The 25,076-nt window shown below is 41.4% G+C and overlaps 1 protein-coding gene across 2 annotated transcripts in view; it reads right to left on the bottom strand.

Moving 5' to 3' along the window:
* aspm (assembly factor for spindle microtubules) overlaps nt 1-25,076 on the bottom strand; it is a 62,242-nt gene that overhangs the window by 19,316 nt on the left and 17,850 nt on the right. For both annotated transcript variants that reach the window (XM_030371820.1, XM_030371821.1), the window contains 8 exons: nt 23,584-23,759; nt 17,580-17,725; nt 6,549-6,634; nt 6,225-6,446; nt 3,870-4,074; nt 3,628-3,776; nt 703-831; nt 390-584 (listed from right to left, as the gene is read on the bottom strand). In XM_030371820.1, coding sequence (XP_030227680.1) covers nt 390-584; nt 703-831; nt 3,628-3,776; nt 3,870-4,074; nt 6,225-6,446; nt 6,549-6,634; nt 17,580-17,725; nt 23,584-23,759 — 1,308 coding nt within the window. The remainder of the gene's footprint in view (nt 1-389; nt 585-702; nt 832-3,627; nt 3,777-3,869; nt 4,075-6,224; nt 6,447-6,548; nt 6,635-17,579; nt 17,726-23,583; nt 23,760-25,076) is intronic.

The raw sequence follows: 25,076 nt of genomic DNA, 5'->3' as shown, positions 1-25,076 counted from the left end.
AGAATTATTTTATATTTTAACCAAGACGGTTTTTCCTCAAAAAGTAGGGAAGTGACGTCTGAGCGCAGATTTTCCAGAACTTAACAAATTTGTAAGTTTAATTGGTATATTTACTCGCAACATTATTTATGATTATAAACAACATAAGTTTATAATTGCTCCCGTCTCACCAATTTGCCAACTTTAGGGAGGGTGGACATGTCCCTCAATATTTTGCTGTCCCACTAAATTTGCGCCCCTGGTCTCCACACACAGGCCGCACACCAGTGCTCTCAATGCGGGATCTCCAGCAGGCTGCAGTTCACTTACGTCCAAAAAGGTCAGGAATGACAAGAAATGACATTCTTACACATGTGCCATTTAACAATATGAATCCTTCATCTGTGTACCTGGATGATTGTTGCTGCATCATGTTGCAGAGCCCAAAGTTGAGCCTCTCTCTTTTGCCTCAGTGCATTGCGAGCTGCGTAACCCCTCCACCTGGCTTGGATGAGAATTGCTGCAGACCTCTCCCGCTCTGCCCTGCGTCTCTGTAGAAAGCTCTTTACAAGCACCTGGATTTTGGCTGCTGCCACATTTCTTTGCTGTGTATGAAAAAGAAAAGTGTGCGAATGGGAGTTAGCTTCTATACAATTCTGGTTTAACAAAAAAATGACATTTTTGGTTTTCTACTTTGTTTGGAAAGGTATACACCGAACCAACCTGATAAAGCACTAGGTCCTTCATCAGCCTGTAATTCCTCCAAGCCCCCTGGATGACACGAGCAGCTCTTGTCTCGTTTCGCAAGTCCAAGAGACGGGAGCAGAGGAATGAAAGATATGATGTCACGACCTGCAAAAAATTTTGATCGACATGGGATGGAATGAGAAAGGTTGCCCAACTAGTATGGAGCCAGTTTCCTGCCATAATTCAAACTAGGGATCGACCGATATATCGGTCGGCCGATATTATCGGCCGATATTCGCGTTTTTTTACGTGTATCGGTATCGGCCGATACGCGGCCGATTTTCGCCGATTTTTTTTTTATTTTATTTTTTTTACTTGTTCTACCTCACCTGTTTTTACTATTTGTTAAATATAGTTTTTTATATTGAAGTTCAATAAATGTTCCTTTTTTTTAATTGAGACTTGTAACATTTGTTATCAGTGTAATTTTTATGATTGAGGGAGCAAAAAAAAAAAAAAAAAATGTAGTATCGGCTCTAAATATCGGTATCGGCGTATCGGCTAAGGCTGATGAAAAAATATCGGTATCGTATCGGCCCTAAAAAATCCGTATCGGTCGATCCCTAATTCAAACCTGAAAAAAAAAGTTTCAATGGCTTGTAAGTCTGGGTTTGAAAACTCAACACCTTTTAAAAAAGGTTTTGCAACACTGAAAAAAGAGATTATAACCTGAAAAAAATTCAAACAAAAATTCAAACATCTGTAAACATGATTTTGTGTTCTATTTTATCTTCATCATTTTCACCAACACATTTTCAAAGTTCAAACAATTTCAACAGCGCATTTGCAGAGTTTCAAATCTGGCACTGTTCTAACAGTGTATTTCATTGTTTCCCGGTTTTGAAACCTTGTAAATGGGATTCTGCAACAGGTGTTCATACATTGAGAAATAAGTTTTGAAAGGTTGTATATTTAGTTTTACTTGTAAAGGTGTACGTTTACGCCATTGCAACGTATTTTTTCAGAACTGACTTTTCAGCATTGACTTTTCAGAGATTTGACCACACAGGCACAAGCTTTGAGTCACGTGAATATTGGCAGTGTTCTCTCGCGCATATGTTTTGAAACTCCTGACAGTCAAGTCTGAAGAAAAAAAAAAACGTTCCTGGGGGCGTGACCATTTAGCTTTAAACCTAATGGTTGCTCCCGGCTGACGTACATTCCAATCACATTCTTGTCATCGGCAGAGCACTGTCAATCACGCACAGCCCGGTGAACAGCACGTGTACATCCTTCGTCCCTCCCTTATCCCCATGAGGGTGTTGGCGGATGGGGGAGTCTGGGCGGTGGACTGCGACGGCATGATAGTTGTCTGACCCCTTGGAATGTACTGACGTACATTCCAATCACATTCTTTTCAATGGCAGAGCACTGTCAATCACGCACAGCCCGGTGAACGGCACATGTGATTGGAATGTACGTCAGCCGAGAGCAACCAATACGTTTAGAGCTAAATGGTCCCGCCCCCAGGAACGTTCTTTTTTTCTTCAGATTTGACTGTCAGGAGTTTCAAAACGAGTGCGCAACAGAACACTGCCAATATTCACGTGACTCAAAGCTTGCGCCTGTGTGGTCAAATCTCTGAAAAGTCAGTGCTGAAAAGTCAGTTCTGAAAAAATACGTTGCAATGTTTTTAAAACTAAATATTCAACCTTTCAAAACTTATTTCTCAATATATGAACACCTGTTTGCAGAATCACATTTACAAGGTTTCAAAACCGGGAAACAATGAAACACACTGTTAGAACAGTGCCAGATTTGAAACTCTGCAAATGCGCTGGTGAAGTTTGAAAATGTGTTGGTGAAAATTATGAAGAAGATAAAATAGAACACAAAATCATGTTTACAGATGCTTGAATTTTTGTTTGAATTTTTTTCAGGTTATAATCTCTTTTTTCAGTGTTGCAAAACCTTTTTTTACAAGGTGTTGAGTTTTCAAACCCAGACTTACAAGCCTTTGAAACTTTTTTTTTCAGGTTTGAATTATGGCAGGAAACTGGCTCCATAGACTAAAGCCCGACTGATATATCGGCGGGCCGATCTGGTGCTGAACTTTGCTGGTGCGGGTTCTCAAACAATGGACCCGTGACTCTGACCTAGGCTATTGGAAATAAACAAAATATCGCAAAGCAGAGTTGGTTGGGCCGCATTTGGGCGCGTTGGTTGGGTCCGTACGAGGAAGTATCTCTAAAGGAATTGTAGCCCAAACAGTCGCATGGCAGATCCATAGATCTGGTAGGTCAGATGTTTTTCCACGTCAGCTGAGCTACGATGCTGTCCATGATGCTGACATGGCAAATGTGGCCCAACCAACTCTGCTTTCCTTTATCACACAAAAGCTAAAATCAGTCAAATTAATGTGCTTTATTTTTATTTATACTATTACGCACACTATTGAAGCATGTATACCCTCTTGTGCTCCGCCTCCACAGGAGAGACGTTCCCTCCAGGGCTGATGCTCTCTTGGGGGCAACACCCTTCACTTTGACAGGCAGCGGGTCTGCTTATAGGTCGGAATATGGTCGGAATGTAGCGGCCAACGATCCTTGACAGGCTGGGTACTTTACTCTTTCTTACACACAACCGGACTCCTTCAATACTTCACTAAAATTACACGCACACTACCGCTCGCTCTCCTCGCTCGTCCACTCGCTGACGTGACACACACACACACACACACACACACACACACACACACACACACACACACACACACACACACACACACACACACACACACACACACACACACACACACACACACACACACACACACACACACACACACACTAAAATAAAGATTTTACGCATCGGCCTTAAAAATCCTTTATCGGTCGGGCTCTACCACCAACCCTAATCTTTTCACAGCCCAATAGTTGATTTTTAGGAGCTGCATCAAACCTTTTCATTTGGAATGGTGTTGGACATGTCGGTGGGGTTGATCATGGCCGGAACTCCCCCAAGGAACGCAACCGCACTGTTGACCAGTCTGAAGTTGTTCTTCTCCTTTTCAAGGAGATCTTTGAATTCAAACGAGGGAGATTCCAGGCCTGTATTGCAGAACAATATAGGAAATTATACGTTTCGATCCTTGAAATCCAAGCAACTTATTATCATTGCTTAAAAATCGAACAAAACCACACCTTTGTGGACGGATGGGTGGATGTTGAAGGAGCTGTCCGAGTCGCTGTTGGAGCAGTCCAGCTCAACACGGCCCAGAGGGGAACAGTCCACAGTCTGTGTGGTGCTGTGGCTAATGGCCTGCTCTTGCAGGATTTCAGGGTGATAGTGGTGAATCAGGTAACAGAGTACCCGGCCATCTGAGAAAGACACAGTGAAGTTTTCCACCTGTTGAGGGGAAAATCAATATTATTCATTATCAAGTATTCATCAAGTATTCAGACTGGTGTAAAAAGCCAGAAACTTTGGGTCATGGATGACAATAATGAATTATAATGGCAAAGTAATACAAGTTTGAAATAATGCAACCAACCCATCAGCCCTGGTAGCAGGGATTAAAATTAACGACGTCCCGTCGTCCCGGGGACGTAATTAATTGTCATCGGGAGGATTTTTATTCTCTCTCGGGTCGACTTCGGGACGAAGAGAATTTTGCGGGCACTGACTTCATTTTTCTGTTTAAGTTTTCAACACTTTCTGCGATGTTCGCGATCGGTGGAAAATACTTATTTAATGGAAAGGGCTTCGTTCGATTGGCTGGCGCGCTCGCGTTTGTGTTGTTCAGTGAGACAGCGGGTGTAAAATCCCCCGTTCGTCAGGCTTTCTTGGTTCACTGGAGAAGGCGGGGCTGCGCACAGAGTCAAAACAAAAAGTGGGCCGGCCCACCGGGAGACTTCCCGATCTCCAGCCAATGCTGCAGAGCGAATTTAAATCGCCGGCAGAACGGCCTGGGGGTCTAACACTGTCATTCATCTAAATTAAATGAATCTAAATTTCATATATATATATATACATAGCATTTCACATTAATCTCAATTATTACATGGGTCTTCTCAATGCCATGGAACGCTCCGTTCACTTGCATGGGAACTTCACAACTTCCGGCGTTGAATTATATTTGATAATTCACCGTTGCCAAGTATAATAATGAGTATAATTGACCGCTGTCAAGGAAAACAACAGATTTTTCGCCTCTAATGAAGTTTCCGCAAGTACCGGTAACTTGTCAACCCCAGCGTCTTCGGTTGCTAAGCGACGTCAACGTCTTTGGCGGACTATTTCTCTGCTAATCAACACCACGAATGCTGGTGGCATCAAATAAATTGTAAAAAGACACACCATGTGAAGTTATTGTTTCGTTTTGGCAAGTAGCCGTGTAATAAGCGGGATATGTAGAGAACATCGCCGGTCATGATCGAAAATAAACCCCTTCAGGGCGAAACAAGTTCGCCCTGTCGGGGCTTATTTTCCCGATAATTACCGGCGTTCTATACACTATCCCTTTTTACATTCCTGCTGCTTCGGATTTGCCTTTGTAGGTGCATTGAGAGGATGAGCGGGCGAATCCGCTGTCAAAAAAGCAGAATCAATTTGTGGCGCTCGGTGTTGATTCTGTGGCGCTGCGTCACACATTGTTCTATGTATGGGAGACTCTGCTCGTTCCCGAATGTTATTATGAATGAAGACACCCGCATGCAAGAATGAGTTCAAGTCTGAGTGTAGGCTACAAATGCGATTAACCATTTACAAGTGCAAAAAAGCAACATATTATTTATTTTGCTGACATCTTGCTTTTTATCCCGACAAACGCCTCGTAAGGACAGTTCCTCTGGTCTCTCTCGTAGATCGCACCATCTTTCTTTGTTTAATGCGACTGCATCACCTTCTCTTACATGGTCAGCAGCTCGCAGATTCCTTTCTTTTCAGTTAGAACTGCTCATGATGATATGCTGCGTTTTCTCTTTGCAGACAGCGCAACGCCTCTACCCAAGCCCACCCCTTGAACCGCAGAGCCGCCGCATTTACATCAGAATGAAACCCAATAAACCGCCAATGTGTGTAGGGTCCGGAAGGGTAAATTGGGGTTCTAGCTCAAGCAGGCAATTTACCTCGGGCAGTGTAAACGTGCCGCAAAAAAGACGTGCATAAGATGGCATATTAGGCCTCGCGCTGCTCGAGCGGCAAGCAGTGTGAGAGCCTGCTGCTCTGCGATCACATGCGCAAAACTGTGGTCACGTAGATAGACCACAGTTCTGCGAGGGTGTTGCTTGTCATCTGGAAATAAATATATTATTTCATGAACATAATGTATTGTGTTTTTATTATATTATCAGTAGGCCTAAGTAACGACTCAAAATGTAGAAAATATTTATGGGAAAAATTCGGGACGATTCGGGACGGTTCAAAATGTTTCTCGGGACGTTTCCGGGACGGTGGTGAAAAAAAAGTTAATTTTAACCCCTGCCTGGTAGCATGTGTGATTTCAGACCAGAACCCTCCATAGCAACTACCACCACCACCCTTTTTGATTTACTCACCCTCAGATTGTAGTAGTCACAGACAGCATTGATCCACTCCATCAGCAGGCCGATCTTGGTGCTGCTGGTTTGAAAATGCAATGGGGCCGGCCCCCTTCCAGCACTGCTTTGCTGAAGGCCGTGGTCGGCCTTCAGAGAGGCCAGCTTCTGCTTGGTCCTCAGGGTGCTCTTCAGAAAGCCTATCTCTTCACGCAACTGGGTCTCATCCAAAATCACTTCCACCTTAAGACGAAAGCCAGAGAAGTGGGGGTGTAGGATGACTTAGTGGTCTGGTCTTGTGGGGATGGGAGGAAGTGTTTGCCATGATATGAATCCAACACTCACCTGGAAAGCAAAGATAATTTTCCACAGAAGGCTTAGAGTCTTTTCTCGGTGTCCATCCACAATGTCTCTGGAGTCAATGATTGAGCCTGGGAAAATATAGCAAGTCACACATAATGAGCACGGGATGTCTTATGAACATGCATTTTTATGGGCTTATTTGTCCTTTCAAAATGAATACAATTCAAAGTCAACCACATGATTCGTGAAAATATATATTTGAGTCACAAATGGCACACATTCAAAGGATATGAAAAGTCAGCTTCTTATTAAACCAAAATTAATCTGGTGGAATTTAGTAGGGTGATCCCTCCGTCGACTAGACATGCAAGTAGTCTGTACTAAAAAAATACCATATTAGCGCTGGTCGTAACTAGAGATGTCCCGATCTCATTTTTTAGCTCCCGATCCGATTCCGATATTTTCATGTTGCTCCCGATCCGATCCCGATATTTCCCGATACTGGATTTTCGATACTGATTTCTGATATCACTTTTTGTGTTGACAAACAACATTTAATTTCCTGTACATTAAGAAATAGACAGGCATCCAAGCTGCGCTCAATAGCTTTTATTCTCTCACGTTAACATAACATAACAAGTAGGGGTGTGACGAGATCTCGTGCCACGAGATCTCGCGAGATTAAACTTGACGATATTACCCGTTGCGTTAAAAATCTGTCCCGCAAGATTTCTGAGCTATCCAAACTTCTATTTGTGGCCTGTAGGGGCAGTAATGCGCCTTTGATACGTCTAGCCTGCCAGAACCTTACGAAGGAGAAGGAAAAGAAGAAGAGGAGGAGAAGGAGGGGAAGCAGGGGAGGCAGCCATAGGCAGCCAGAATGACGTCGGAAAATACCCGTATTACCGTCGAAGATGCCCCCGCCACTTTTAAATGATTTGTTTGGCAGCATTTTGGGTACCCGGCGGAAATTATGAATGGCAGTAGAGTGACTGATAAGACACGGACAATACCAAGTTGTCAGTGACATACTTGGTCAGACTCTGTTTCACTATTGGCACTCTGTATTGATGGAGTAGAACTTTGATTTGGTTTTGCACATAATATTGTTTGCACTTGGAAAAAAAAGAATTATTTAATTTACTTCAACTTTTATAAATTTTAGTTCAATTTCATGAATGTTAAGAGTTATAATAAAACATTTCAAAATGCATGTGCAACTCGGTTAAATAAAAGTCTGTTGGTCCAGTCATATATTTTGTCATTGTAGTTTTCTTAAAATCTCGTCTCGTCTCGATCTCGTGAACCGAATATCGTGTCTCGTCTCGTCTCGTGAGCTGAGTGTATCGTCACACCCCTAATAACAAGCATTACTTGTAAACATAACATAAAGTAAAGTTTTGGTTACTCAACGTATTTGAGGCAACAAGTTTCCACCCTTTTTTCAAGTAAGCTTATTATTTTTTACAATGTGGGTGGGTAATAATAGTGTAATAGAGCTTCTTATTTCCTCCATCTTAATCTACTGCACTGACTTCTTCAGTTCAGTGCAGGTTTTGTTTAATGAAAACCAACATCTGCACCATCTCGGCTGACAACCAGTTCCTTTTCTCATCAAGGACATTCGCACTGCACTAAACAGTCTCTCACTGTCCACCGATGTACAAGGTGCACAAAGAAACTTTGTAGCTGTATCAGCCAGTGCGGGTCGCTGTGTAGCATGTGCCCGCCAGTAGTGTAGAGGATTCTCTGACCTTGGGATGGTTTGTTCAGCCAGCATTGAGAAGAGCCGTGGAATAATCCATAATAATGTAAGGTTTAGAAGTTAAATATTTGAAAGTTGTAGAATAAATTAATATCATTTATATTGGAGTTATTTTCTCTAGAAATGTACTTACAATGTTTAGTCAGTTAATCATTTACATATTTATATCACACAATTACTTGCATATTTAACACAGTCAGGATATTCTGTTGAATCTGCCTCTCTGATTCCCTCACGTATGTGTGTAGAAAAATATGGATAGATAAATATGTATCGGCCATGAAATTGAATGAGATCGGCCGATCCCGATCTACCTTAAAAACCCAGTATCGGGCCCGATCCGATCCGGGGATCGGGACATCCCTAGTCGTAACAATGGGGATAACACGCCCCCGTCTATCCTAAACTCTCAGCCAAGAACACAATTTTTTTTAAATCAAGTAGTGCTCAGATTCCATCTGAAAAAGTGGCATCACTTGCGCTTTAAGAAATACTTTTAAATTCCATGATGCACATGGAAGTCTTAGTTGATTTATTTGAAGAGATTTTATTTTCCATTTTGTTATTTTGATGTGGCATTTTGTTCAATTAAATTTTTTAAAACAAAGATAAAATACAACTCAAGTTGCACTGTTTTTTATTTGGCATTTTATAAATCGGCATTTGGTAAATGAAACGGAAACCGGACTGGACCGGATACGGAAAGGGGGGAGTGCTTGTAGTCTTTTCGCTCGGTTCTCCGTATCAGTAGGGCTAGAACTGAGCAAAAAGTTTCAGTTTCCGGTCCTGGGTCAGTTTCCGTTTAATTTACAAAATGCAGATTTACAAAATGCCAAATAAAACATGACGGACAACTGTATTTCGCTACGATACTTGATTAGGAACATCAACGAACACCACTAACCACGCGATGAGTTTCACATTTCTGAAAACGAACGTTTAGGGGTGTTTTAAAATGCACATTAGTTGGGTCAATTATAGAAGTTCCGTGACCGTGGAAAGCAAAGGTTAGTTTCTCCTTGGATTTGTCATCTGTAAAGGTTAAATAAAAAAATGGGCCGGGGTGCCCCTCACAAAAATGTGGGAACATTTTGGGAGAGCCCTATGTCCAAAATGGCTGCCGTCAGTCAAGCTCGAAACTAACTTTTTAAATGGTTTTGCCCACAGTGCTGCATAATACATGGTTTCTAAGGCTATCTGGGTCAATAAATTTACAAATGATGTAGATTTATGGATTAGACCTATTTTTGACCTTCAAATTCAAGATAGCTGCCACTTTTGGCTCATTAAATGTACATTTTTCAAAATCGTAGTAGAGCCTTAATATTAGGCTCAAATGAAAGGTCTGCTCATACTGAGTTCAGTTATGGACAGTTAAAATTACAATACACACATGGGTCATCAGATGTCTGGGCCGAAATCAATGAAAGCAGGGAGATGGAAGATATTTTAGCTTGAAGTTGTTTTTATTAACATTAAAAAATATGTTATTATTTATTTATTGAATTAACTATAAAGACTCTATAAAGACTAAGTTTGACCTTTCCATGTGAAGATTCAAAGAGTCATCATCAGATGGGAGACGGATTGTACTGGTTTTCTTCAGTTTATGCCATTTGGAAACTGTGGCCTGCCCGCAGCTCACATCTGAATTCTCAGCATAAATGATGGAGGACAAATGCCTTCATATCTGTTCTGACTTCATGTTATGATTCCAGACTCTCGCTCACTCGTCCCAGGAGCTCTCTTGCCTCAGAATGGATCTTCACCGTCTCCAACACCTTCTTCCCATCCGCCAACTAAAGAAGTTTGGGGTGGCCTGCAAGGGGATGAAGCAGTTCTACCGAGCCACCATTGAGAGTGTCCTTACGTTCTCAATCACAGTCTGGTATGGCAACTCTACTGTCCAGCAGAGGATGCGACTAGACAGGATTGTCCGTACGGCCAAGATAGTTGGCTGCAGTCTCCCTCCCATCTCAGACATCTACGAGGCCCGTATCCACAGTAGAGGCCTGGAAACTCTTCAGGATAACTTACACCCTCAGGGCTGATAGGAAGTGAAATTATCTGTACCTTAAATTATCAAATTCATTCGAAGACACCATAGAGAATTGCCTTTCTTGACAACAATAAAAGGAGCGGAACTCGCACACCATGTAGCCGATGCAACAATACGTTTTTATTGCATAAAAGTGTAAAGTGCTACCCAAAGTGCGTGCAAAACGTTTCAGTCCCATTCAGACCATCCTCAGTGCAAACATACAAAGGTCAAAGACTTCCTTATATAGACTACGCCTAGTTGGTGGCAGACATGTCAATGAAAAGGTCAGGTAGGTTGACGCGTTGACTATACATTTTAAAAAGGCCCCGCTCACCTATTTTCACTTTTCTTGACAACATACATACACACCGCTCAAGCCTGAATTCAGGCACCACGCCTGAACTCCATCAGACCTGCACCCTGCAAACTCCGTCTTCAATTCACTCCCATCAGGTAGATGGTTGAGGGCCGTCAAAACTAAAACCTCCTGCTTCCTCAACAGCACATATTGAAGAGAATCATTAAATCTCTTAACAACTCTACAACCCTATACCAGTATATCAGGAATGCAGACTCCCCCAGTGGCCCTGTATAGTATAATACACACACATTTCTACTCTGTTTTTATATACTGTGAGTTTTCTTAACTATGTACTTATTTATTGGACCTTATGCAGTTTTGCACGACTTGCTCCATGCCCATTTGCACTTCACCTGCACCTATAAGCCTGTCACTTTAATCAAACATACAACACTTTACCTGGCCTGTCAACCAGGTGTAAGTGGGCTATATGTCTTATGTGTGGGGATGTCGCTTTTTCTTTTATCTGCCTATTTGTTGTATCTAAGTGGGATCCTTGGAAGAAAACTGCATCGATGAAATTATGTTCTACGTTTTATGTGTCTTTTTGTGTGGGTCTTTGTTATGTACTGTCATGAGCACACTGAAACCAGAGTACAGAGTTGTACAGAGTTGTTTGGCAATAAAGTATTGAATCTTGAATACAGTGAGAAACGAAACTTTGCTTTCCACGGTCACATAACTTCTATAGATGACCCAACTACTGTACATAGCCAGCCATTGTGAAATTAGCCAAATACTCGAGACAGGACCAATATTCAAAATTTCGGTGTTAACCACTATTTCATCCTAGACAAACCAGATGGAGACTCGATGTTCAAAATACCGGAATTGTACTTTAAAATCGTATTACATCGTGAGGTGAGAGTATCATAAATATGCGGTCACACCAAAAATGAAGGCGTGGCGCGAATTAATTAATATCGAGGTACGTAAAAACCTAGTTCACGCTGATTTCGCAGGATTCATCCGACGCAAACATTTTGCGCCATTTCAAATATCTGAATTTTCTTTTCTGGAAATTCCGCTCGATATTTTGTCGAAACATCCTATCAGTGTTCCCTCTTTCAAGTCGAGATTGAACGGCAACACGGAGGAGACCGTGATTGCTGCTGCTTGCGGACTCCCTGAGCTATATAAAATCTATGCGTCTGCCTCCGGAGGAAATTATGAACCCATAAACGACAGCGTTGGGTTCTCCCGACGTCTCTGCCCAGGTGAAAAAGTATTATACTTTAGTGTATTACAAGTATAATTCAATTATACAAAAGTTAGTACAAGTATACTTTTACTTTTTGTGCTTAATTTAAAGTATACTTAACGTAACTTTTAAAAAGTGTACTTCACAATAGACGTCATTAAATTCAACTTTAACATACTTAAAAATAAGTATACTAATTCTGCAATACTTAAAGTGGTATTGCTTTGTACTTTTAAAAAGTATACTTTATTTTAAGTTTATTTAAATTGTACCCAAGTGTACTTAGAAAAAGTAAACTAAATTGCAAATACTTAGTGGTAATTTAGTGTACTTATAAAAAGTGTACTTTATTGTAAGTGTATTGTAATTTGTACCTAAGTGTACTTCTGAAAAGTACTCATTTTCAAGTATTTTGGAATTCACTATTAAAATACTTTTTTAAAGTGTAATTTAATTTCACTTCATGAGAAGTGTATTGAAGTATACTTCCGTAAAGTTCACTTTAATTTAAGTTAATTTTAAGCTGTATTTCAGTATACTTAGCAAAAGTATACTAAGTTGCAAATACTTAAAGTGGTAATGTAGTGTACTTCTGAAAAGTACACTTAGTTTCAAGTCCTTTGTAATGCACTATTAAAATGCTTTATTAAAATATACTTTAATTTCACTTCATTAGAAGTGTATTTAAGTGTACTTCCATAAAGTGCACTTTAATGCAAATACATTTTAAGCTGTATTTCAGTGTACTTAGAAAAAGTATACTAAGTTGCACATACTTAAAGTGGTATTTTAGTGTACTTCTGAAAAGTACTTTGTTTCAAGTCCTTTGTAATACACTATTAAAATGCTTTATTAAAGTATACTTAAATTTCCCTTTATTAGTAGTGTATTTAAGTATACTTCCTTACAGTTCACTTTAATGCAAGTTAATTTTAAGCTTTATTTCAGTGTACTTAGAAAAAGTATACTAAATTGCAAAAACTTATAGTTGTCATTCAGTGTGATTCTGAAAAGTACACTTAGTAATACACTATTAAAATGCTTTATTTTTAGTATACTTTAATTTCACTTCATTAGAAGTATATTTAAGTATATTTCCATAAATTCCACTTGTAAGTTGATGGAATGGGTCATTTCATACATCATCACAACCAAAGGGTTGAATTAATCAAAAAATTACAGATAAATAATACTGAAATGGCTACTTTTACTAGCTCCAACGACTAACTATTAAAGAAGATCCAAGGCTAGAACCAAAATTTGAAAATAGCAAGTTTATAACGGCTATCCAATCGGTGTGCGGCTGCAAATCGACGTCCAATGAGAATGTAGTATTTAGGGCGCCAATTGGTGGTGTAGTGAAATACACTTGGCGCGGACGGTTAGTGTTCTATTTGAAATGAGCAGTGAGCACCTAATGTCTCCGGGTCTAACAATGACAATGTTTGTTTGTTTTATTTCCAAGACGGCTCCGTTAGAGCAGAAAATACATCCGTCATACGTGATGCATACAGAAATAAAAAAATAACGGTTAACTGCAGGGAAGACCTTGAGTCGGAGCAGGGCTGGATAGAGGTAATTTTGCCTACACAACGGCGACAACAAGAGGCGAAGCCTATTGCAGCCAAATTGCTTTTCGTTGGAGGTAAGTCAGTTCCAAATCGGTAGTGAAATGATTCCGAAATACTCTTTGTAACGTCAGCTAACTTTGGCTATAGTCTGTTGGAATGTTACGGTAATGATGATAACCTAATAGTAAGAGTTGCTTTTATCGAAGTATAATGCTTGAATTTAGTAATCAAAGTAAAGTTACTGGATCAACTGGCGTAGTGGGGGCCTGTGGCGTAGCGGGGGCTACGTTTGCACCTGAGAGCGTCTTTATGTCGTATTTGTATGGTAAAATGTAGGAATGTTACGGTAATGATGATAGCCTAATAGAAAGAGTTGCTTTTATAGCGGGGGCCTGTGGCGTAGCGGGGGCCTGTGGCGTAGCGGGGGCCTGTGGTGTAGCGGGACCACGTGGCGTACCGGGGGCTGCGTTTTTTTACGTTTTGCACGCTCCGATTTGGCACGCGGGCACGCCCCCAATGGGCACAAGCACTAGTCTGTGTCAATGTAATATATTGTTTATCTTAAGTCTTAAATCACATGCGTCCTTCCTGTTTTCACAGACACGGTGAGGGAGAAATTCCCCAACACCATGGTTAGTGAGATCCGGGCCCTGCTGCGGAGGAAATGCAATAATGAGGGCTACACCAAGGTTGCTCCTCAGTAGTTTTATTATGTATGTTATATATGTCAGACGTTTTAAAGTTAGGTGTTGTTGAATGTATGTTTGTATTAATATTTAAATTAAAGTTTTGGTTTGTACAATTTAAGTGTTTTTTGTCATGGAACAAAATAGCACCCATGGAGTGTACTAAAATGGTACCAGAAAGAAGTGCATGTGAAGTATAATAGTGATGTATTGTAAGTATATTTCTGTAGTATTTATAAAGTACTTAGCAGTATAACAGTATTGTACTTAAAATACCCTTAATATACGCTTCCACTTTACATTATAGTATAATAACTATACTAAGTACATGCCTTTGATGCTTAAATTGTGATAAAAATGTACTATAAATCAATATTAAATACTTGTATTAACATAATGGCACACTTAAAAAGTACTGAATATAGTCAGAAAGTGTATTTTAATTTAATTTGAAATATTATAGAGGTATGATGATAGTTGGTTCAAAATACACTTATTCTGTAGTATAAGTACTGATAAAATACACTTCATATACACTTCCACTCTACATTATAGTATTATAACATTATACTTAAAGTACATGCCTTTGATGCTTAAATTGTGACACAAATTTACTATAAATACTAGGGTTGGGCAATCGTCTACAAGCTTCCATCGTCCGATAGCCTCCCCTAGCGATCGCCGATAGTCGATGCTATCGGGGGGCAACTTTATAATAATTTTATAATATTAATTATTTATAATAATTTATCACTTTGGAAAAAAAAGCTGGCTCGTTGGCCTGGCGGGCCGCCAGGCCAACGAGCGCCCCGCCAGGCCAACAACCGCCCAAAAAAAAAAAAAAAATGAAAAAGAAAAAAAAATAAAAATGCGGCAGCATTAAGTTATATCATCATTAGCATTGCACCACCAAAAAAACTTAAAAGGGATGAAGGACAAAAAGGTATTTCAAGGTTCTTCCTAAACACGGTGCCAAACGAGAGTACATTTATTCTCCGGCAGAAGAACTATACCATGAACCGATCGCGTAAATGCGACGTCTGATTGGTTCAGCCCGCCGTTACCATGGACATTTTTACAGCCCCCGCAAAACACTAGCCTCGTTCTTTATATGTCCATAACTTAACCAACTTGGGATGGCTAAGCAAGTGTTTAATATGGAAATAACCAACAAATACTCTGGCATCCCGTGAAATATGTATTACAAATCACACTGTCAGCTCTTACCACCGGGCCTAAAAAAAATTCTAGGGGAAACACTGCAGCTGTAAGTTGCACCCAGTACCGCGGGAAGTAGGGGTGCTGCAACACCCCCTGTCTGAGGCCCTGTCTTATCACAGAAAACGATCATTTCTAAAAACTCCGGCCAAAGTGGAGATTTCTGAAAACGCCGGTTATGTGTTGTCGTGTCAACGGGGAGAAACGGGATTTTAGGCTCTGAAGCGTCACATTATGCACCAGGAAATGCTTAACGTCATGTGAGCGCCCGCTGTACCGTATTGGTCCGAATATAAACACAAACCCCATTGTAAGACGGCCTATATTTGGAAAAAAGATTTGAAGACCAGATCTTGTTTTTATGAATAAATTAATTGTATTCATTGAAATAATATACGAGATTAAAAAGGCATAGAATAAAACACTGCATTGCCACTAAACAGAAGTGCAAATAGGCCGTACTGATGTGTACACCAAAGACTATTCCTGACACTCCTCTGCCCCGCTGTGTTCGCTCTGGCTGTGGTCGCTCCGAACTGTTTCGGCCCGTGGCAAAGCGAGTCATCCTCGCTGCTGTCCAAGGCATTTTGAGACCAGCATTTATTTAATGCTCATATGACCTAGTGCTGAAAAAAGGTTACATGAAAAAGTGTGAGGGGAGCGGTGGTGCGCTAAACTTGTTCTGTGAGCAGCTGGATGTGAACCATGGTGTGAAGGAAGTGAACACAACGATCAATTATTAACTGTGCGCGCATGCACTGGTGTAATTGAGCTGCGCTGCTATATATCTTTTTTATCAATGTAACGAGTTGCGAGTCTAGTGCAGGCTGAGTTTTTTTTTTCCAGCACCCCCTGCTGAGAACGTTCCCGCGGCTATGGTTGCACCAGATGTTATAAACATTAAACGGTCACATAAATCATTACTATTTTTAGAAAATGTATGTTTGTTTCATATAATTGTATTGGAAGTCCTGGTTTTCACTAGGGTTGCCGTGGTGTGGACATTTTCACACCGAGTAATACACTCGTCTCAACACCGGTATTACCGAGTATAAACGGTATAAACTTTGAAACTAGGTCAACCGCCACACAAGCATCGGTTTTTAGACAATTCTCGTCCTTCAGTTGCCGCCAACGTTCGAAAGCAGCGCCTAGGATTATTCTTGATTTCAGTTTTTCTCTTTCAGCGTTTTTTATTATCAATTACTCTCTGAAAAAGAGTTTGCCTTCTCTTTGCTGGTGGTGGTGGTGGGGATGGTGGCGTCTTCTACTGCCAAATGTGGATTAACTAGTTCAAGTAGCTACCGCAGGATAACAACAAACAGGAGCTTGCTCTGGGTCACGAGCTCTGGGTCACGAGTACTGCACGAAGGGGTCGCGCGCGGGGTGCGGGGGAGGGGGAGTGCAGTACGACCGTTTGATTGACGTACTTACTGTCCAATGCAACTCGGTGGCGTTGGAAATGATTGGCTGGAGTTTTTCGAGCCCTGCCCGTTCCACAGATGATTGACTTGTTTAATTTTCATGTCAGTACTTCTAACTCAGTGGCTGTAAGTGGGTTATGATAAGGATTTCAAGTAATTCTGCAAAAATGGCCAAAAAAGCGAATTCCATACCCAACCTTTAAGGTATACCTTAGTACACTTTGGTATACTTGAATGCGACGAAATTAGTACAGAATACAGTTACAAACTAAAAGTGGACTTAGTACATCCTTTCAAAAGTGTAGTTGAAGTATAATATTTTTTCACCTGGGTGGTACTTCCACAACAAGAAAAGACACACGATGGTGTTAATCTTGGCCATGGTTGTGAATCAATTGGCGGAAAGAAACGTTGTTGTTCACAAGAGAGCCCCTCCTCCTCCTCCGAAATGCTTCAAAACAATCACGATTGTTTTGAAGTTTACACCAACACAGGCGAATATTTTCTTCGCTTTTTGTGTGAATGCACAGTAAAATCCATAGTAAGTATACAACTCAAAAAAATATATAACATAGATCTAGTTATTCATGTATATCTAAATGTGGAAATGTTACATATTACGCATTTAAATATGTGTAAATCAGTGGAAACCATCACCTATTTTTTCTATGATTTATGACTAATATAATATAGTGGACCAATAGTCGGGATAGATTCCTTTTAGACGACTAACGAAATTCGTAGTTGGCAAAAGCACTAGAATTTGGCTTTACTGCAGCTGATAAAGAGAAAAAAGTGGTGTTTACCTTGCTCATCTCTGAGGTCGACGCCCTTGGCTTTGAGAACCTGGAAAGCGATGTCCACGTTGTGGACCTTCTGCAGGCGGCTGATGGCAGGCAACCGAAGCCTGCGGGATAGACTCCAGTCCTGGAGGAAGAGCTCCATCACACGCCTGCAGGTCAAAGCATTAGTTAAGTCTGTTAATTATCCAGCTCATTAATGCAGACACAGATATGCACGTTCCAGGTGGACTCCTTGTTGGAAAATGCACCGTAGTACCAGTAGTGGAGATTCTGTCATACGATTTAATTTCTGCCATTATACATACCCACCTGCTGGAACAAACACTTCCTTTACAAAAGGGTACGGTACATATTATTTAAACAACACTTTTCCTGGGATTTGGGGTGTTGTTTTGGGTCTCTGGTCCTCCCACACATACAAATTTTGAAAAAAGTCTGTACATGATTTTTTGATTGAGATATGCATTTCTCAAAGTACCCCACCTACTAGGGATGGGCGTGAGGAATCGTTTACTCAAGTACTCCTCGTTACAAATGAACTCGGTTGGTGGACAAGCAAACTCGAGTTTGCATATACACACAAACAATGTTTTCTGAAGCAAATGTATACATTTTCTGTGCGGCACCACTAACTGTACGTCCACACCAGGAGCGACCAAAGCGTCAAAGACGCTTTGGTCGCTCACAAAGTTTCGCTGCGAATATTTCTGTTCGCTTTGGTCGCTCAAGTCGCACAATGCAATTATGCAGACGCATTTAAAGGAGCCGTATGCTTTTAGTACAGACAGCCATATCAAAGAGTGAACTCCCATACACTTTGGCCATATTGCCGAGACGGTTTTGCTTGTTGGATAAAGTGCTTCGACAACAAGTAGGACAGTGATTCCCCCAATATAAAACAACTCCTAAAATGTAGGCTAATTACAACCGAGAACAAAAAACCCTGCGTGCTGTAGTAGGCTAATTAAAATATGTTTCACTGATCTGCATCTGCAAATCATGATCTGCACTCATTCGTCGCACTCAAAACAAATAGACATTGGCGCACATGGCTAATTTGCATACGTGCACAGGACTGGTTGGCTCCGCAAGGCAAATAATGAAACATATCTATCTATCTAGGCCAGGGGTCGGCAACCTGCGGCTCCGGAGCCGCATGCGGCTCTTTAGCCCCTCAGCCGTGGCTCCCTGCAGTTTTCTTAAAAAAAAATTAAAAAAAAAAAATTATATATATATATATATATATATATATATATTTTGATATATATCGTCAACTAAACGAGAGGTCGCAATGGATGCGCAATTGCGCTACCGTGAGGGGGGGAGTGAATGACAAAGCTTCGTTGATTTGCAGTTGGCTAATCCCAGTAGGAGTTAAATCTTTAACTGGCATCTGGCATCAGGAAGTAGCCTAGATGCTGCCATTGGCAGGAGGCGGGACATGCCAGTGAGCCGCCAATCAGCAGCATCCACCGTTGACAGCCAATTGCACGAACGAATACTGAGCGAGAAGGGTTTACAGCATTAAAGTTCTTGTGTTGAATATTAAAGTTTCAGTACGTTATATTTTGATAATAAAGGTCCTTACAGTTTTTTCATTACTTGACTATTGTATCGCTATGCTATGCTATCTATTCCTTGTTTACATTGCTGGCCATGACCGATCACGTAGAACGTCAACGGTTGACGCTGCTGACTGGCTACTGTAGTCTACTGTACTGTAGGCTACTCCCTGATGCCACATGACAGCTAAAGATTTATGTTATTTTTTTACAGAGTGTCACAAAAAATGTCTGTGCGGTGCGCAGCGTTAGCGTCTCCGGAGGGGGGAGGGGGTGAATTAAAAAGTTTGCGGCTCCAAAAAAAATTTTTTTGCGGGAGATGGGCCAAAATGGCTCTTTTGATACAAAAGGTTGCAGACCCCTGATCTAGGCCTATCTGTCTATCTATCTATCTATCAACGCGTGTCTAGTTTTAATGTGATGTATTGTGTGTATGTCCAGTCAGACTTGTTCTGTGTGGTCTTGTAGGCTACTGTCCTGTGTGGGCCGAACCACCTAAATGGATTCCCGACGATTTGTGTCGTTTGGTATTAATAAAGACTTGACGAGGCTATCTATCTATCTAGACTATTTAATTAACAATTATTCACCTCAGGCTCCGTGAATAGTGGGGAATAGAGGGATAAAAGACAAGAGATATATCCCTTGTCATGTATCCCTCGTCTTGTCGATTAGTTTGTTTATGTGACGATTTCAAAAACTTTTTTGGATTTGTTTAAAGCATGCTACACGCGATTGGTTGGTTAGATTGGTGGCATGGAGAGCAAATGAAAATGATTCCCGCTTAAATACGAACGTTCTAGATCAGGGTTTCCCCAGGTTTGATCAACCCAAATTTAAGACTTTTTTTAGACTTTTTTAAGACCACTTCAATGAAAATTAAGACCTACATCGCACCCATTAAGCAGTCGTAAAACGCGGTCGTGCATATGTTATTCATGTTTTTTTGGAACATATGAAACATTCATGTCAATACATTAATGAATGTGCCAAAGGATAAGTGTGCATTCACCAATCAAAGAGCCAAACTGAGGGCCTAACTCAAAGCCTAGAGGCCTGATGTCTCATAAGACCATGTACCCAGAAATGATAATAAAAGATTAAAAAAACAATACACAAAGTGATGGTGTGAAAGTGTAGCTGTATTTTTGGTTTAAATATCAAACTTTCAACACACAATATAAAATATAAACAAAAAAACTCTTCAAATTGCTGTAGTTTCTCAGCAATCAAATTTCCTCAACCATTTCAATGAATCCACCACTTGCCTCGTTGACCTCTTTTACCTCTTCGTAATGTATGGAGCCAGCCGGAACCCTAACCCGTCCACAGACATGGTTACTAATGTATGATAGTAAGCATTATTGGCCCTTAACACTAATATTCGGAAACAACACTGCCTCAAAAGGATATTGGCCTAAGCAACACCAGTAGAGGCTATACTTTTCCCTGAACTTTTAAACGTTGCAAACGTGCAAAAACATAATTATATATTTATGTGGCATTCAGTCCAATGCTTAAAATATATCTGTGGCATTCAGTAGGCCAATGCTGTGGTAAAGTGTGTAAAGTATGACCAAGTGTTTCTTTCTGTTCAATAGATAGAACTTTATCAATCCCCTGTAGGAGAAATTTGTTAATGTTTGTCCCTATAAAACAATAATGGCAACAAAACAAAAAATACAAAACATGACGGTAACTCTAAAGTCAAACCGTCCAATCTGAAGGCTCTACTTAACCACTCCCCCTACTCACTTCCAGCAATGCAAAGCGAACAGAACTGAGGTGGGTAAGGGCGTAGCTTAAGTAGTTTGTGACCGACCCAGAGGAACGCAACGCAAATTCAATGTGAACATGTATGAGGCTTTAATAAAATCCCGGACGATTTTGAAATTCCGCCCAGACACATTTATTTTTATAAGTGTCTCAAAAAGAGGGCATGTCTGGGCAAAAGAGGACGTCTGGTCACCCTTCGTAAGGGGAACCCATTTGATTCCTACCTGTTCCACTGTTAAATAGTGGCGCAAGTTGGTGGGCGCTATCCTGGTAATTTCTCTGCGTGAGAAATACGAAGTGTGGCGGGTGTGAGCGTGTGCATGGGTTTCTCACGTGTCTCACGCCGAATGCGTGAGACTTAAGAGCCCTGCTTCCCCATGATGTGGCGTCTGCTCTCGACTGATTATGTTTGTTGAGATTGCCGGCGCGAAAACCCTAAGTATTGTTCGCGCATACTCCAATAAATGAGACGTTCTCTGACGTTACGCAAAACCCCGATACGCAAAACGCACCCTATTTTCCCCTTGTGTTACAGTCCGGTTGACTACGAAAACATATCCTAGTAGGAAATTTAAGACCATCTTTAAAAAATTAAGACTTGGGTAACGCAATTTAAGACTTTTTAAGGCCTTAATTTAGGAACATGAAATTTAAGACATTTTTTAGACTTTTAAGACCCCGCGGCTACCCTGTAGATGTATAAATACTCCCGCTTATCATCACTTGGTATCCAAACCACTACGGCGTTTCGATCTCTGAACTGAAAAAGGGTTGGGTCGTACAACACCGGGTGCCCAGTTACAGCCGCGATTAATACTTCAGCCGACAATTTGTTCAGTGAGTGAATAAAGGTAGGTAGGAACCAAAGTGCCTGCCGGTGTTCCCTGGGATCCACGCAAGCGAAGAGCGTCTACATTCCGATTGGCTGTCAGTGTTTGGCCGCTGAAGCGCGTCATAGTCATTTGCATAAAGTTAAAAAGTTTTCAACTTTTTTTTGACGCTCTGGTCGCTGAACTTTGGCCGCTGGTAGCGTTGGTCGCTCTTGCCCATAGAAAGTGAATGACTTCCGGCGATTTGGTCGCTCAATTCGCTTCTGGTGTGGACGTACAGGCCATTAACGCATGCCGTGGGCACAAAGCAAATGAAAAGTATCAAATTTCTGTGTGGCGCGTGCCATGCCGTGTGCAGGCACGCCAGAATTCAACAAGTTAAGAGATGGCGGTTAAAGAAAAGCGCAACGAAGAATTGAAATACTTTAAAGAAATAGGAGATCATAAGGTGAAATGTAAAATATGCCAAGCGAAATCGAGCTACCAGAGTACTACAAGTACTATGTGGCAACATATTCTCCTGAAACACAACGGTTAGTTCGGGAAAGCAGACCCGCAGCAACCAAGTGTGTCGGCTATTTTCACCGCCGCAAGACGCAGCCGTCATCCCGGCCGTGTAGAGAAGATCACAATGCTGAGTATTTCCATAGTCCATTTGCTGCCGTTTTATTTGCAGCTTTAAATTATTTGCAATGGTTAGGCTACTTGTTTCGTTTTTGTTTTTTTAAAACCGGTACAGGCCTTGGTTCGACGTGATTTAAATTGTGAGACGCATATTTATTTTTGTAAGGAAAATGTGTCTTTCAAAAATAAATAATGAATACTCTGATAACTCTGACTGTTTTGATGGAGAATAAGCATTACATGTTTGGTTGTTAATATTGCCGTTCATCATTAGGCCTATTCCTGCTGCAGATGTATTGCATTCTAAAAATAGATTAGATTAAACGAGTACTCGGTTGATCCTCGAGGAATTCCTTCGATCACTCGAGTTTGGAATTTACTACTCGTGCCCATCCCTACCGCCTACAGTTACCAAACCAGAGAGTCAGTTTCGGCCTCCTACGTAGAAAGGGGGCACAGTTGAATAGTACCTCCCACTTCCCCACTCCAATCAGAAAATATCTTAGATTTTGTGGACCAGCAGATGAACGGCTCCGGCGCGGGTAGCTCGGCGGCAGTTCGGCAGCTCAGCCCTCGGAGTAAAATCCCTTTTCTCCTCCATGACGTGGTTCAAGGACTCCAGAGAGTCAAGGCCAAGTTCCTTTCCCCAAATTCTCAACCATGGCCGAGATATCCCCCACTACGAGTCTTTACTTATTGTGAAAGTGCCAGAGACATCAGACGCAGTATTTATGATTCATAATATCATCCAAGGCGCACATAGCTTTTGGCAGTTATATTAAATATAATATTATATAAATACCCATATATAATAGTATATATTATATTATATTATATAGAGCTCCAGGAGTCCGCAAACAGAAACAATAACTTCTCCTCCATGCTGTGGTTCAGTCTGACAGCTCATTGATCAATGGGCAGCAGCTCATTTGCATTAAAGCTACAGACACCAGAAACAGAGCATTCTGAAGAGACTGAAACAGAAGGGGAATAGCGTAACCATAGCGTTAAAGAGCTAGAACTGAATTGGTGATGATTTGGTGCCATTGCCAGTCTGATGAATTCCTTATAAAATGTATGCTTTTCTCTTTTTCCGAGGAATCCCATTTATAGAAGAAAAAAAAACTTTCCTGTGGAAGATTAATCTGAGCATTTAAAAAGCAGAATGAGAACCCGGTCATACTTCTGAAAAGAAGGAGGGCAGAGTATACTCACACTAGACGAATCCCGCATTTCAGGTCCACTGCCAGATTCTTGACGGCAAAGTTAAACTCATCAAGGGGCGTCTGCACGTGGGAAACAGGTAGGCCAATGTAACCCATGTGTCGAGGGAGGTTGCCCTCACCACTCAAGAAGTCCCTGGAGAAGCTCAACATCAAGTCCTTACTAGTCTGTAAGGGAGGAAACAGTTAGTGTTACGCATTACAAGACACATAAACCATAGACAATCTTGCAATTACAAAGGTTCAAAGTGGTCAACCCATTATATATTACGATTCGAAAATATTTAATTAAAGGTCCCATGACATGAAAATCTCACTTTATGAGGTTTTCTAACATAAATATGAGTTCCCCTAGCCTGCCTATGGTCCCCCAATGGCTAAAACTTGCGTTTGGTGTAAAACGAGCACTAGCTGTTCTGCTCGCCTTTGAAAAAACGGAGGCTCAAGTGCGCTGATTTGGAATGTCTGTATTCATGACGTCATCAGGAATCTCAGCTCCTCCCCTTACTCTGCCTGGCCCGCCCAGAGACGTTGGCCCGCCAATGAGACTCGACCGTGCTAGCGCCACGTACGTACGTACGTGCGTGCGTGCGTGCGTGCGTGCGTGCGTGCGTGCGTGCGTGCGTGCGTGAGAATACACACACTGTAACGCAAGTGTTTCTTGTCGGTTCTTTGACGTGTCCTGTATTTCCACAACGAGACTGTTGTGGGGGTTATCTGAGCCATGGTTGAGAAGGAATTGGGGGAAAGGAACTTTGGCTTTGACTGGCTGAAGTACATGAACTGCGACATGCCGCCGGTTGCCGCGAGGCACCATTGCCCGGCAGCGGGCAGCAGGCGGCGCCCGGTTCAGTCGACTTCAGGTTGATGTGAAAGTGGAAGAACCAGAGACGTCGCAGAACCCGACAAAGTCGTTTGTGATTCATTATATCGTCTGGAGGCGCACACAGCTTTTGGCCGTGATAATATGTATTAAATGATATAGATTTCTATGTATTATATGATATTATTTAGATATAGAGCTCCAGGACTGTAACGCAAGTGTTGTACACTTCCTTGTTATTTGGATAACCATTCTGTCGGACTCTCGTCTGTGGTATTTCTACAACGAGACTCGTATTGGGGGTTATCTCAGCCAAGGTTGAGAACGGAGGCGGAGGTGCCCAAGCGCTGCCCGGCAACGATACCTTTCTCCTCCTTGTCGCGGTTCAGTCTACTTCACATTGATGAGGACGTTGAAGAACCAGGAACGTCGGAGAACCCAACGCGGTCGTTTGAGATTCATAATATCGGCTCACACAGCTTTTGGCCGTTATAATATATATTATATGATATAGATATCTATGTAGGCTATATGATAAAATTTAGATATAGAGCTCGAGGACTCCCGTGTGTTCTAGAATATTTACAGAACACGGCTAAAGGCTGTGTGCGCCTCGCCATTGTGATACATCCACTGTAAACAGAGCGCATGGTACCGTGGCT

The sequence above is a fragment of the Gadus morhua genome, chromosome 12, assembly GCF_902167405.1.
Source record: "Gadus morhua chromosome 12, gadMor3.0, whole genome shotgun sequence".
In the NCBI taxonomy this organism is placed as follows: Eukaryota; Metazoa; Chordata; class Actinopteri; order Gadiformes; family Gadidae; genus Gadus; species Gadus morhua.
Note: the sequence above shows the minus strand (reverse complement) of the source record. Positions and strands in the feature narration are given on the sequence as shown.